Below are 14,665 nucleotides of genomic sequence, written 5' to 3'. Positions count from 1 at the left end.
TAAGTGCCAGCTCTGTTCTAGGCACAGGGAACAAAATAAAGACTCTTATCTAATGGAGCTGACATCCCAATACCAGAGAGTATAATGAATAAAATAGGCTCCTTAAGGTGGGCATTCAAATGAACACTCTCACTGTCATTATTAAAATATTATATGTAAAAATACTACCATAAGCTCTTACATAAAATATCCGCCTGTCCTGGACGTCAGTACCTGTTTGGGTCTTGAATTGTGGCACTCATTTTCAACCTCATTTACTGACAAAATCACAACCAGTGGTTCTAATTCAACTGGTCTGTGGTGGAGCCCAGGCATGTATGTATGTACGTTTGCATACATATACTTTAAAAAGTGTATACACACACACATTTTTAATACCACTCAGGTGACTCTGATATGCAGCCAGGGTTGAGAACCTTCAGTTAAGCCAATCACAGCCATCTAATTCCTCTTCCCCAGATGCTGCTTTTCAAGTTTTCCTATAGTTTGCCATGTGACTGTTCCAGGCAAGGAGATGTAAAAGAGAATTAAGCTTTGGGAGGACTCCTGGGGTAGATTTACCCTTGGTAAGAGGAAACCCCCTTTCACCTGCCTATTTCTCTTACTAAGGACATTGGCGGGATGGAAGATAAGATGTTTGGACCTGTGGCAGCCATCTTGTGATTATGAGGAAGGACACAACAACAACAAAAAATCACAGAGAAGTCAATACGTGCAGCCAACTTCCTCCAGACTTCTTGTTAGACAATTAACCTCCTATTTGTTTTAGCAATGGCTAGTCAGGTTTCTGTTACTTTGTAGACCAAATAATTTCTAACTGATATATACTGCTCACAAAAATTAGGGGATATTTCAAAATGAATATGCAGTAATAAAATATCCCCTAATGTTTGTGAGCAGCATACTTAAAGTCACATTTCTGAACATTTTGTTTATTGCATTGTATTTGAGGTATGATAGCAGTTATCTAGTTATATGTAGAAGTCTGTTTAAGAAAGATTTTATTTCCATTTTACAGATAAGAAAATGGTGACTTATCTAAGGTCATCAAAAGCTAAGTGGCTGAATCAGGATTCCAACCCAGGCCTGACTTCTTCAAAGGTTATGATTTTTTCCTTTGAATTTTTTTTTTTACTGTGAACAGAGGTGGATTAAGGGCAGTTGAGGCCCAGGGTGCAGAAGAAAATATTGGGCCCCATAAAAAAAAAAAGAGACAGGGAAAATAAAAATACATGTTAATCATATTTTTAAATAAAGAAAGAAAATTATGTACTATTGTTAAAATTGCATATATGAAACCACACTTGGTGTCATCAGAAAAAAGTGTTAAGTTGGTGTTTTGTGGGGCCCTTCAGAAGTTGGGGACCAGGGCACGCGCCTGGTGCACCTGCCGTTAAATCCGCCTCTGACTGTGAAGTTTAATCCATAACACATACAAATAGAACTGAAGGAATTAGCACAGAGTGAACGCCTAGGCAATCACCACCAGATCAAAAATTACAACGTTCCTAGCTCCCAGAAGCCTTCCTGTGCCCATTCTCTCCTTCCCCAAGGCAACCTCATCCTGACTTATAACCCTATAACTTATTGCTGCTTGTTCTTGAGCTTCTGCAGGTGGAATTCTTCCATTTCTGGCTTCTGTTTCTGAATACTATGGATATGAGATTTGACCATGTTGCTGCAAGAGGCTGACATTTTTACCACAATGGATTTAAGCCCGATTGCAGATGAGCACAGAAACTGCTTCCAGTCTTCGATCCAGTGTTTGACAACTGTGAATAGTGCTGTTAGGAATATTCACAGAAGCATGTGGAAACGTTTTCTTTTGGGTTTATACCTAGAAGAGACACTGCTGTGTCACCAGGCATGTTAATATTCAATTATACTGCACTACAAACTCTTTTCCAAATGGCTGTACCAATTTCCACCCGCTACCTCCGAGAGCTCCAGCTGCTTTGCATCCTTACTAACACTAGTTCAGGCTTCTATCCACAACGTGCTGCTGGCCACACAGTGATGCCATGCCCCAGGCTGGGCTCAGCTCCAGAACCACGCCACGATGATGCAGCAGGGTCTGCAGTAGTACAAGAAAAAGCCTTCCCTCGAGGGAAGCTTGGTTACAAGCACCCAAAATATACTTGGGGCTATGGTTTCAAGACTAAGGAGGATCAGTGCTAACTGGGAAAACATGTTCACACTAAGTCAACAGATACAGGAAGTGGCTAAAAGAACGTGTTATGGCATTGCTTCTAAACATTTAGCCTGCCTTTGCCAAATAGGACCTGGGTGTGTGTAGAAGGAATGGAATGACCTCATGCTTGGGAGTTCCCAGTTCTGGTCTTGGTAGTTAATAAACAAACAAATCTCTCATCATAAGCAGGGTAGTCTTGAAATAGATCATGAAAAGCAGTGATGTCTTAATGCTTTGCCCTGCCAATCTGGGTGGCCCTGGGACTGTGGGTTTCAATTAATGCACCAACAGGATGATCAGTGTGTTTGTATCCTGCTGACATTGCCCTGCAGTGCCCTCTGCTGGGGCCAAGGGACAGTGTGGACCAGAAATCCTCATTCTCTTCCACATTGGAGACAGGTGGCCCGAGGTCACAATTTTTGGCTCTGACAACTTGACCAAAAGCCATTACTTGAAAAGCTCTCAAGCTTCTTCTCTGCTGAAGACCAAAAGTAGGGCACTGGCAGGCTGCAACACCAGCTACCTCTACTCTGCAGCTGGCTTTGACCCCAATCATGTCCTAGGTGGATTGTGACAGCAGCCTCCTCTGGGTCTCCCTCCTCCTGCCCTGGTGACACCCCACCCAAGTCCCTTCTTCCTGCAGCAGCTTGAGTTAGATCATGTTTCTGCTCTGCATGGAAACTGCAAATGACTTCCCATCTCTCTCAGAATAAAATCTACACTCACTGCTCCACCTGTAAGACTCTGGCATCTCACTGAGGGTAATTAGCCAGATGAGCCATGAAAGGCCCTTAGGGCCACATAAGCAAGGAGGTAACTATTTACATAGATGGTTCTCCAGCAGCATCCCTGCCTTTCTCTGTGCTGGGTGGTACACCATCCTTTAAAGAACTTTTCCTGGGACTATGGAGTCAGTCTGCCTGGGTTTGAATCCTGGGACTATGGAGTCAGTCGGCTTGGGCTTAAATCCTGCCTCTACCCCTTCTCTAGCTGTGCGAACCATCTATCTAATAGGTATAATAGTGTCTGATTCAAAGGGCTATTGGGGTTATAAGATCATTCATGTTCAGTACTTAGCATTGTATCCGGCATACAGTAAGCATCCAATACACGCTAACCATTATTACATATACAAACGTCAAATGTATGTGCACATACATGTAGTTAAGCCATACATGTAGTTAAGAATTAAAAAAAGAAAAGAAACCTTAAAAAGCAAGCTATAGGCCCTGGCCGGTTGGCTCAGAGGTAGAGCTTCAGCCTGGGACCCAGGTTCGATTCCCGGCCAGGGCACATAGGAGAGGCGCCCATTTGCTTCTCCACCCCCCAACCCCCTTCCTCTCTCTCTCTCTCTCTCTCTTTCTTCCCCTCCCGCAGCCGAGGCTCCATTGGAGCAAAGAAGGCCCGGGCGCCGGGGATGGCTCCTTGGCCTCTGGCGGCAGAGCGACGCCCCGGAGGGGCAGAGCATCGCCCCCTGGTGGGTAGAGCGTTGCCCCTGGTGGGCGTGCCGGGTGGATCCCGGTCGGGCGCATGCGGGAGTCTGTCTGACTGTCTCTCCCCGTTTCCAGCTTCAGAAAAATACAAAATAAATAAATAAATAATAATAATAAAAAAGCAAGCTATAGTATGCTTTTCCCTTAACCTGCTTGCAGATTATTCATATACACATGTGTACACACACAAGCAGAGGTAGCTACTGAACACAAATGGGGTCCCAATCAATACACTGAATATGAGATTCACCCTTCTCTACTTTGCACACTTGGGTACTGTTTAAATTCTTTTTTCAAAAAATGTATTTACTAATTTTAGAGAGAGGATGAGAAAAGAGTGACTGAAAATCAGACTGTTTCTGTGTGTGCCCTGACCAGGGATTGAATCGACAACTTCGCGTACTGGGATGATGCTCTGACCTACTGAGCCATCTGACCAGGGCAGTACTGTTCAAACTCTTAACAGTGAGTGACCATTACTTTTTCAGTAAAAAAAATAAAATCCAATCCTCTAACCCAGTGGTAGTCAACCTGGTCCCTACCACCCACTAGTGGGCGTTCCAGCTTTCATGGTGGGCGGTAGCAGAACAATCAAAGTATAAATAAAAAGATAGATTTAACTATAGTAAGTCGTTTTATAAAGATTTATTCTGCCAAACTTAGCGAAAATCCAACCTAAAGTACTTGGTAAGTAATTATTATTATATGCTTTAACTTGTTGTAACTCTGCTTTATAAATTTTATAAAGTAAAGTTACTTCCCTACTTTATAAATCACCATTACTGTGGAACTGGTGGGCGGTTAGAAAATTTTACTACTAACAGAGATACAAAAGTGGGCAGTAGGTATAAAAAGGCTGACTGCCCCTGCTCTAACCCTAACAAAACTAAGGAATGGAACCCACTGGGCCTGGTGGGTCAGGCACTGGCAATAAAGGGGCTAAGGACAGGGCAGTCCTGGCCTGGGCTTGTCCTGTCCAGGCTCAAGGGTGGGGACCAGGGGCTGTTGTTTAGGTGTGTGCTGCCAAAGCCCAGCTCCATGTCCGGCCCTGCCTTGGTGGGAAGCGCGGTTCTGACAACACGCACACCCCGTCTGCCAGCAGTGTAGGTCCTCGACTGTCTGCTTGGCGGCTGGTGGCCAAAAGTAGGCACTGGCATGGGCTCGGCCGGCTGGCTTGTAAAGTAGCCTGGGCCCCTCACTCTGGCCCCCACACCTTGGGTTACTAAAAGCTGGTATGTGTGTGTGAACAGGAGAACAGAACTCTGTCCATGAACTCAGCGTGTGTTCCCCAGCAGGGCCCTCTGAGCTTGTGGGAGACAGTGTGGCCACAACAGCAGGTCATCAGAGTACCTGTCTGTCCGAGCACTCACTGCCCTGTAGCCTTGTGCTCCCACCTGTGTTCTTCCTGCCACTTCAGGAGACAGGAGACAGCACAAAGCCTCTTTTACAGATGAAGATACTGAGGTACACAGAAGTAAAGCCATCTGCCCAAGGTCACACGACTAGTGAGTGACAGAGCGAGATTGAACCCAGGGCTGTCTGTTCCCAGAGTCAGAATTCAAACTTGACCTGAGAGCCAATGTAGTTAGTACTTAAGAGCGTGGGCTCAGGACCCAGGCAGCCTCCTGGGTCCATGTCTAGCTCTGCCAAAGGGGACACTGACAAGTGATCCCTCCTTGGGCCTCAGTGTCCTCGTCTGTAGAAAGAGGATCATAATGGGACCTAGATCACAGGACTGTTGAGAGGACTTGAAGCATCACTTAGGCCAATGCCTGGCAGGAATGTGCCAAAGTGTTGGTTATTGTTACTACTTTGGGGCTACGCAATCCTCGACAGAAAGGGTCTTGGAAAGGGGCCAGGCAAACCTTGCTGCTCACTGCCTAGCTCTCCAACTCCAGGGGATGAGGTGTTTAGGCCTGAGAGCTCAACAGGGAAGCTCTGCAAGGACTGGGGGCAGGGCTGAGTCTGCGTGAGGACGGAGAACGGGCTGCTCATGGTTGTGAACCTCACGGTGGACCAAAATTCGCAGGGCTGCCTGCCATGTAACAAGGGCACAGATCTCTCCCAACTGCTAGCTTCACTGGGCTCTCCCCACGCGCCAGGCCCAGCACTGTATTTTATATGAGCAATCTCACTGAGCCCACAGCAGTCCTCTGAAAGAATTCCCAAGAGAGAAACAGGCTGTGAGAGAAGAGACAAGGCCAAGGTTTCACGGCTGCTGAATGGCCGAGCCAGGACCCACACCAGGCCGCCCTCATACTTCCTGTGTCTCTTCCTGGCCTCACACTTTCCACCTTGTCAGCACGTCCCACACTATACAATTTACTACGGTATCTGTGTGCTGTCTGCCTCCCTTACAGCAATGCAGTCCCGTAATCATTTTCCTTGACTTATTATTCACTACTTTCTCTCCTCTCAGTGCACAGCACAGCTGTCAGAGTGGCGCTGAGTGACTCTCATGGGGAGGAGAACCCTCCAACCTGTGGCTAAGCCTCACTAGGGGTGGACTGGAGGCTAGTTTCATGGGTGTAGGAGGTGGGAAGTGGATGCAAGCAGACACAAGCCACAAATGACATCAAGCCAGTTTCAAACTTATTGGAAAGGAACCATAGCAGAAATATTACACCTTGACCCAGTATCTCTGCACCAAAGTCTTACGCCTCTCAGAACAGCAATGTAGTTTGGTATTTTAAAAATTCATTCTACTTATGTATTCTATTTTCATTAAACAACAATAACATAAAAATACTGGCACTAAGTTAAGTTCATAATTCATGAATGGGTCCGATGCCCAGTCTGTTACTGAAACCCTAGAGGCAGCTGAGCCGTGGCTGGCGCTCAGGCCGGTACCTCACCCTGCCACTTCGGGCAAGTCCTTTAACCTTCCTATGCCTGTTTTCTCATCTGTAAATGGATAACAGTGCCTTCAGCATAGAACTGTCATGACTTTTAAGTCACTGAACATACATAAAAGGCTAGAGAAAATGCCCAACACAATGTTAAGCAGGTTTCCAATATGACAGTAACAGTAGTAAATGTTACTATTAGTTGACTGTCATCGTCATTTCACCCAGCAATTCCCCATATGTCATACAACAGCCTGATACAGTGTGAGCTGTCACCTCACATTCTGCCCAGTGCTCATCTGGCCGGAGAGGTGAGGAGAGGGAGGAGGATGCTGGTGAGGCAGAGGGGTTGGTGACCACCTGCGATTTGAGGCATGAGGTTTGGGGCTGCCTTCCCTTTAGCTGTCACAAAGATTCTGGGTCATCCCATTCCCACTCAGTGGGAAAGTCTCCGTGAGGGGATAGGGCTGGGTCCTTGGGACAGAATCTGCCAGTCTGGATGAGGTCCAGGCTTGGCTGGCCCCACACACCATGTCTGGGCAAAGGTTAGGACCAAGGGCCAAGGCAGGGCCAAAGGAAAACCATTCTGGGGGAACCTTCCCAGCTGATAACTACCCATTTTCTGGAAAGGTCTTTTGGAAATCCTCATAAGTTTTGCTGGCGTAGGTCCCTCTTTTTGCTGAGGAACCACACCCTGCTGCCTCTTTCGCGTAGTTCTGATGGAGCTGTCAATCACAGTGCCTGCCCTGCCCCTGGACCCTGAGTGAACTGCACATCTTAGATCTGGCCAGTTTCCACTATCATCCCTGATGACAATGGCTGGCCCAGGGCCTGGCCTTGTGATCCAAGCAGGGCCACTCAGAGATTTGGCAGATAAGAGTGTCTTCCCCGTGGAGAAGAAGGTATAAAGATATAGAAGACTTGAGCAGCATGTCTCTATTTTCCCATGACATGGAGCAAGTGGCAGAACAGAATGACACTCACAATGTAAAAAGAAGCTGAAAACAGAGAGATGAGGAGGCAGAGATTCCTGGTGATATCACTAGACTACCTGGGGTCAGCCATGCCAGAAGCTAGCCATATACCTGGATTTGCAAATAAATGAACCACTGAATTCTCTTTCTGGCTTAAAAAAGTTAGAAGTAGATTTCTGTTACTTATCACTTAAGAGCCTAATCAAATAGGGTGCTCCGAACAGGCCTTGTTTCCTAGCACAGCTGACATGTAACCCAGGGGAAGACCTCTGACCAAGTAGAGGATTCTCTACTCAGGATGAAGAGATGCACTAGAAGTATTCTGAGCCAGGAACATTAATCGCAGTGCGTTGGGCTAAGATTTCTCAATTTCTGCCCTGCCCAGGCACAGTGCCTTAAATCTTTCCACTCTGCAGGACACCTTATGGTTCTGAAACAATCCTCTCCATCTGTCCCTTTATTTCTTATGCTAACCAGAGTTAATCTCTTCTTGAAAGTAGAAGAACCCTGGATTCTGCAGTGAGAAACATCAGATCCCAATCCTGGCCTGATCTTACACATGTTTAATTTCTCTGAGTCTTAAGTTTTCTTTCCTAAAATGGGGAGACAGAGGTGCACGCTCATGAGTTTGTTGGGAGGATTACACGAGATGAAGCAAGTGAAGCACTTGACCACAGAACCTGGCACAGAGGAAGGGTGCATAGACGTGAGCAGCTTTGTATATATAGTAGTGACCCAGTGACAGGACCTACCTCGCGGGTCCGGAAGATGATCCTGTACTGGTACTGAGGCCCATGGTCCTTGTGGTCCTCCAGCTTCTCCCGCTTGATGCTCACGGCCACTGGCCCCAGCTTCTCATCCACGCCAAAGTAATTGGCATGCTCTGTCAGAAAAGAGTAGGTGAGTTCAGAGTCAGCTCTCTGGTTATGTCCCACAGCAGGCCTGCTGAAGGGACTACCAGTGGGGTAGGCTCTCAGGTCTGGTCAAGGCCAGACTCAGTGGAGAGACCATCGAGGTGAAAGCCCATCTCACAACACCACGCCTGCCAAGTCACACACTTTTCTGAGCTTCAGTGCTCTCATCTGAGAAATGTGGGTCCTGACATTACCATAATTCATAAAGCTGATGGGAGGGTGAAATGAAGCTACAAATACAGTGTGTCCGTAAAGTCACGGTGCACTTTTGACCGGTCACAGGAAAGCAACAAAAGACGATAGAAATGTGAAATCTGCACCAAATAAAAGGAAAACCTTCCCAGTTTCTGTAGGATGATGTGGCAGCATGTGTGCATGTGCAGATAGATGATGACGTAACACCGTGTATACAGTGGAGCAGCCCATGGCCATGCCAGTCGAGATGTGGACGGTACAGAGGAAGGTTCAGTGTGTTCTGTGGCTTGCTAAATTAGAATCCGAGACCACAGTGCAACGTGAATATCAGCGCATTTATAATGAAGCCCTACCACATAGGAATAACATTACTCAGTCGGATAAGCAGTTGAAGGAAACCGGCAGTTTGATGGAGAAAACCCGTTCTGGTAGGCCATCAGTCAGTGACGAGTCTGTAGAGTCTATATGGGATAGCTACCTAAGGAGCCCTAAAAAAATCTGTGTGTGTGTGTGCTCGACAATTACACCTAAGCAAGACTACAGTTCATAAGGTGTTAAAGAAACGTCTCTGTTTTACAGGGTACAAATTGTGGCAACAAATGGAGCCCACATCGAACTGCACTGAATAGGTATGAAACTGGGAGAGTTTTCCTTTTATTTGGTGCAGATTTCACATTTCTATCGTCTTTTGTTGCTTTACTGTGACCGGTCAAAAGTGCACCATGACTTTACAGACACTCTGTATAAAATGATACACAGCACGTAACAAACCTAGCCTCACTGTGATCATCCCGTATTTGCAAACGTTCATCCACTAGCTGTCAATTAGCTCTCATGAAGTTGCTAAGATTCTAGAAATGGTTAAGATTCTAGCTAGAGAACTACTGGCCAGCTGAAATTTCAACTCTGATGATGTTAGATGTGTGGCCCAAGTCACTCCATAGCTTTCTCATCAGTAAAATGGGATCAGTTGGTATGGCCCAGCCTGACCTATGGTGGCTCAGTGGATAAAGCATTGACCTAGGACACTGAGGTCCCAGGTTAGAAACCCCAAGGTTGCTGGCTTAAGCCCGGGCTCATCTGGCTTGAGCATAAGCTAATCAGCTTGAGCAAGGGGTTGCTGGATTGAGCCCAAAGTCTATGGCTTGAGCAACGGGTCACTGGTTCAGCTGGAGGCCCCAGGTCAAGGCACATATGAGAAGCAATCAATGAACAAGTAAAAGTGAAGCAACTACAAGTTGATGCTTTTCATCTCTCTTCCTTCCTGTTTGTCTGCCTTTCACTTAAAAAAAAGTATGGTCTGAGGATTAAACAAGTTAAAAAGTACTAGAGTCAGGCACACAGTAAGCAAGTGAGAAATGTTAGCTATTGCCATCCCCAGGGCATGATGCTTGTTATAGAAAAGGGACGACTCAAGTACCTAAGCCAGGGGTCCCCAAACTACAGCCCATGGGCCACACGCGGCCCCCTGAAGCCATTTATCTGCCCCGCCGCGGAAGGGACACCTCTTTCATTGGTGGTCAGTGAGAGTAGCATAGTTCCCATTGTAATACTGGTCAATTTGTTGATTTAAATTTACTTGTTCTTTATTTTAAATATTGTATTTGCTCCCATTTTGTTTTTTTACTTTAAAATAAGATATGTGCAGTGTGCATAGGGATTTGTTCATAGCTTTTTTTATAGTCCGGCCCTCCAACAGTCTGAGGGACAGTGAACTGGCCCCCTGTGTAAAAAGTTTGGGGACCCCTGACCTAAGCATTACTTTTACCCAGTCACATCACTATAGACCTAGGAAAGTTAACCACTACTCTTTTTTCCCCCTTGTGTTGACAGAGCCATTAATGAGTCATGGAGGAAGTCTCCTGCTCTCTCCTGGAAATAACAGCCATCTCCCCTTTTTCTAAAACATGCTGCTGTTTTATTTATTTATTTATTTATTTATTTATATTTTATTTATTAATTTTTAGAGAGAGAGGAGAGAGAGAGAGAGAAGGGGAGGGAGGAGCAGGAAGCATCAACTCCCATATGTGCCTTGACCGGGCAAGCCCAAGGTTTCGAACCGGCAACCTCAGTGTTCCAGGTCGACGCTTTATCCCACTGCGCCACCACAGGTCAGGCCATGCTGCTGTTTTATGATCCTCCCTCACAAAAAGTTCTTCCTGAGGTACCCAAGTATCTCCTGCTTGTGGTGCATACTCACCAGCAGTCTGACTTAAGTTCATGAAGTCAGCATCTACCCACTGCCAGAAGTTCCTTCCCACCCCACTGCTCTGATGTCGAACTGATGGTTCCTTTCTCTCAAGATGCTCTCAGCAAAGCAAAGGCTTATCTAAGGCCCAAATAGTGTGTGTTAATTAACGACCCTCATCAGAAGAGCACCTGTAGTGGGTTAAATAATTTCCCCAGCTGGTCAGAGAATGGAATACTGTACTACACAAATATCAGTCCATTCCTGAAGCAGTTGCTGGTTTTCTTTTTAATCCACTGATGTATATACCCAACACCTCCCCATCCTGTAGTACAGTAGGCATTCAGTAAACAGTGATCAATGACTAATTAATTTATGAGCCTCCAGGGTTACAAAGAAACAATTCTTTAAAAAAAAATTGCCTTTTTTTTTTTGCATTTTTCTGAAGCTGGAAACGGGGAGAGACAGTCAGACAAGACTCCTGCATGCGCCCGACCGGGATCCACCTGGCACGCCCACCAGGGGCGATGCTCTGCCTCTCCAGGGCGTTGCTCTGCCACGACCAGAGCCACTCTAGCGCCTGGGGCAGAGGCCAAGGAGCCATCCCCAGCGCCCGGGCCATCTTTGCTCCAATGGAGCCTCGGCTGCGGGAGGGGAAGAGAGAGACAGAGAGGAAGGGGGGGGTGGTGGCAAAGCAAATGGGCGCTTCTTCTATGTGCCCTGGCCAGGAATCGAACCCAGGTCCCCCACACGCCAGGCCGACGCTCTACCGCTGAGCCAACCAGCCAGGGCCAAAAATTGCTTTTTAAAAAAAGTTCCATGATACTCATGGAACTTACTACCAGGCTGATGAACAATGTATTTTAATGTACAATCTTTTTTGATCCTCACCACAGTCCTTTCATGTAAGTTTTTCTATGGTGAGTTAAAAAGAATGTGTTCTCTGTTGGTTAGGTAAAAAAATTAATATATATAACTGTATACATAGATATGTAATATGCATACAAAATTAATATGTATTAATATCAAAACCCAGTTTTGGTGAATTATTCAAATCCACTTCCACCTTATTTTTTGGCTAGATCTGTCAAATTTCAACAAGAGGCCCTGTCAGCCTCTTTCACTGATTGTAGATTTGTTCATTTCTCCTTGTAATCATATCAGTTTTAATTCATACACCGCAAGTCCAAAAGGTTCAAGAAACTATTAGAATTTCTTGGTGAATTAAAAAAAATCAGCACGGCGTTGGACTGGTGTGTGGATGTCCTGGGTTTGATTACTGATAAGACGCATAGAAGAAGAGACCATCTGCTTCCCGCCCTCCACCCCCACCTGCTGTCTTCCTCTCCTGTAGCCATGGCTCCATTGGTTTGAGCGCACTGGTCCCAGGCGCTGAGGATGGCTCCGTGGAGCCTTTGCCTTAGGAACTAAAAATAGCTAGGTTGCAAGCATGGCCCAAGATGGGCAGAGCATCGGCCCCAGACATCCAGACATGGGTTGCTGGGTAGATCCCGGTCAGGGCGAATGTGGGAGTCTATCTCCCTTTCTCTCAATTGGAAAAGAAGGAAAAAAGTAAATAATCAGCATGAAATGGCCTTTTCATTTCCTCCTTGAAATCCATTTTGTATAATACTGATGTTGCCTGACCTGCTTTCTTGTGGTTAGCAACTCTCTGAAACTTTTTTCATCCCTTTATTTTCAATTGCTATGTCATATTGCTTTTGGGCATGTGATACTGCCACAATCATGTCCATTCCTCCCATGAAGACAGAGAGTCCAAGGGGTGAAATGTATCACATAGCTAAAAAGCTATGCAATGACCATCCCAAACTCAGGGCTGTCTGACTCCAGAGATGGAGCTCCGGAGACTGTACTCTGCGCCCTGTGAAATGACCTAATTGGTATTTGTTATATTTGACTAGGACACTGCTTTTAAAAAATTTTACACTAGTTGCTGTGGAGTAGTAGGCTGTCCATCCATCCTTACCTTCCTCCTTTTTAAAGAAAACCCTCTAATCTTAGGGGAATAGAAGAGAGGGGCTATGTCTAGCTAAAAACCTCTATTTTCCAGCCTGCCTTGTAGATAGGAACAGAGCGGCTAATAAGCAGAAAGGGCAGGACAGGGCTTCTGAGGGGGCTGACCTGACAGGAAGTCTGCCTTTGCCCTTATTCTCTCTTCTTTTCCTCTGCCCGAAAACCCAGATGAAATGGCTGGAGATCTTGAACTAGGAGACTAGCTGAGGGGCTAGAGACCATGCACGAAGGCGGCTATTCCACTGATGCTGAGGAAGAACAACACCAGCCCTGGTCTATAACCTTCTACGTTGTATAAGCCTGTTACTGGAAGTTTAAAGCAATTCTTTTTTTTTTTAATGGTTTTTTAAAAATTTATTCATTTTAAAAAGAGAGAGAGAGAGAGAAGGAGGGAGGAGCAGGAAGCATCAACTCCCATATGTGCCTTGACTGGGCAAGTCCAGGGTTTCAAGACGGTGACCTCAGCATTCCAGGTCAATGCTTATCCACTGTGCCACCACAGGTCAGGCAAATATATTTTTCCTTTTTTTTTTTTTTTTTTTTGCTTTTCTGAAGCTGGAAACAGGGAGAGACAGTCAGACAGACTCCTGCATGCGCCCGACCGGGATCCACCCGGCACGCCCACCAGGGGCGACGCTCTGCCCACCAGGGGGTGATGCTCTGCCCCTCAGGGGTGTCGCTCTGCCGCGACCAGAGCCACTCTAGCGCCTGGGGCAGAGGCCAAGGAGCCATCCCCAGCGCCCGGGCCATCTTTGCTCCAATGGAGCCTTGGCTGTGGGAGGGGAAGAGAGAGACAGAGAGGAAGGGGGGGGGGGGTGGAGAAGCAAATGGGCGTTTCTCCTATGTGCCCTGGCCAGGAATCGAACCCGGGTCCCCCGCACGCCAGGCCGACGCTCTACCGCTGAGCCAACCGGCCAGGGCCAAATATATTTTTCTTTTTCAGATTTTATTTATTCGTTTTAGATTAGGGGGCAAAAGGGAGAGGGGGAGGGAGGGAGAGAGAGAAAGAGAGAGAAGAAGGGAGGAGCTGGAAGCATCAACTCTCATATGTGCCTTGACCAAGCAAGCCTGGGGTTTCAAACCAGCAACCTCAGCATTCCAGGTCAATGCTTTATCAGCTGCGCCACCACAGGTCAGCAATTCTTTTTTAAAAAAGATTTTATTTATTGATATTTTTACAGAGAGGAGAGAGGGGGAGAGAGGGAGGGAGAGGGAGAGGGAGGGAGAGGGAGAGGGAGGGAGAGGGAGAGGGAGGGAGAGAGAAGGGGAGAAAGTGGGTGGGGGAGTGGGAAGCATCAGCTTGTAGTAGTTGCTGCTCATATATGCCTTAATCAGGCAAGCGTTGGATTGGGATGTGGAAGGACCTAGGTTCGAGACCCCGAGGTCGCCAGCTTGAGCGCGGGCTCATCTGGCTTGAGCAAAAAGCTCACCAGCTTGGACTCAGGGTTGCTGGCTCCAGCAAGGGGTTACTCAGTCTGCTGAAGGCCCGCAGTCAAGGCACATATGAGAAAGCAATCAATGAACAACTAAGAAGTCGCAACACACAACGAAAAACTAATGATTGATGCTTCTCATCTCTCCGTTCCTGTCTGTCTATCCCTCTCTCTGTCTCTGAAAAAAAGAAAAAGAAAAATCTACATCAAAAAATAATCTGAATTTCAGGAGACTCTTGAAAAAAAAAAATCAGAAAGGCTTGCAACCCTGGATTTGTCTGCATTTCCTGTGTGACGACGATGAGCTGGAGCCAAGCAGGAGGTGCCCTTTGCTTAGTCCCAGCTCCACTTCTGTATGTGCCCCGCCTGCTCTGCGATCTCTGCACTATGCTCTGCC

The 14,665-nt window shown here is 46.6% G+C and overlaps 1 protein-coding gene across 7 annotated transcripts in view; it reads right to left on the bottom strand.

The window, feature by feature from the left end:
- Positions 1-14,665, bottom strand: part of SIPA1L3 (signal induced proliferation associated 1 like 3) — a 337,072-nt gene that overhangs the window by 104,848 nt on the left and 217,559 nt on the right. For all 7 annotated transcript variants that reach the window (XM_066242143.1, XM_066242139.1, XM_066242137.1 and 4 more), the window contains one exon: positions 8,257-8,387. In XM_066242143.1, coding sequence (XP_066098240.1) covers positions 8,257-8,387 — 131 coding nt within the window. The remainder of the gene's footprint in view (positions 1-8,256; positions 8,388-14,665) is intronic.

The sequence above is a fragment of the Saccopteryx bilineata genome, chromosome 9, assembly GCF_036850765.1.
Source record: "Saccopteryx bilineata isolate mSacBil1 chromosome 9, mSacBil1_pri_phased_curated, whole genome shotgun sequence".
NCBI classification, from domain to species: domain Eukaryota; kingdom Metazoa; phylum Chordata; class Mammalia; order Chiroptera; family Emballonuridae; genus Saccopteryx; species Saccopteryx bilineata.
This window is presented reverse-complemented; position numbering and strand designations above follow the sequence as displayed.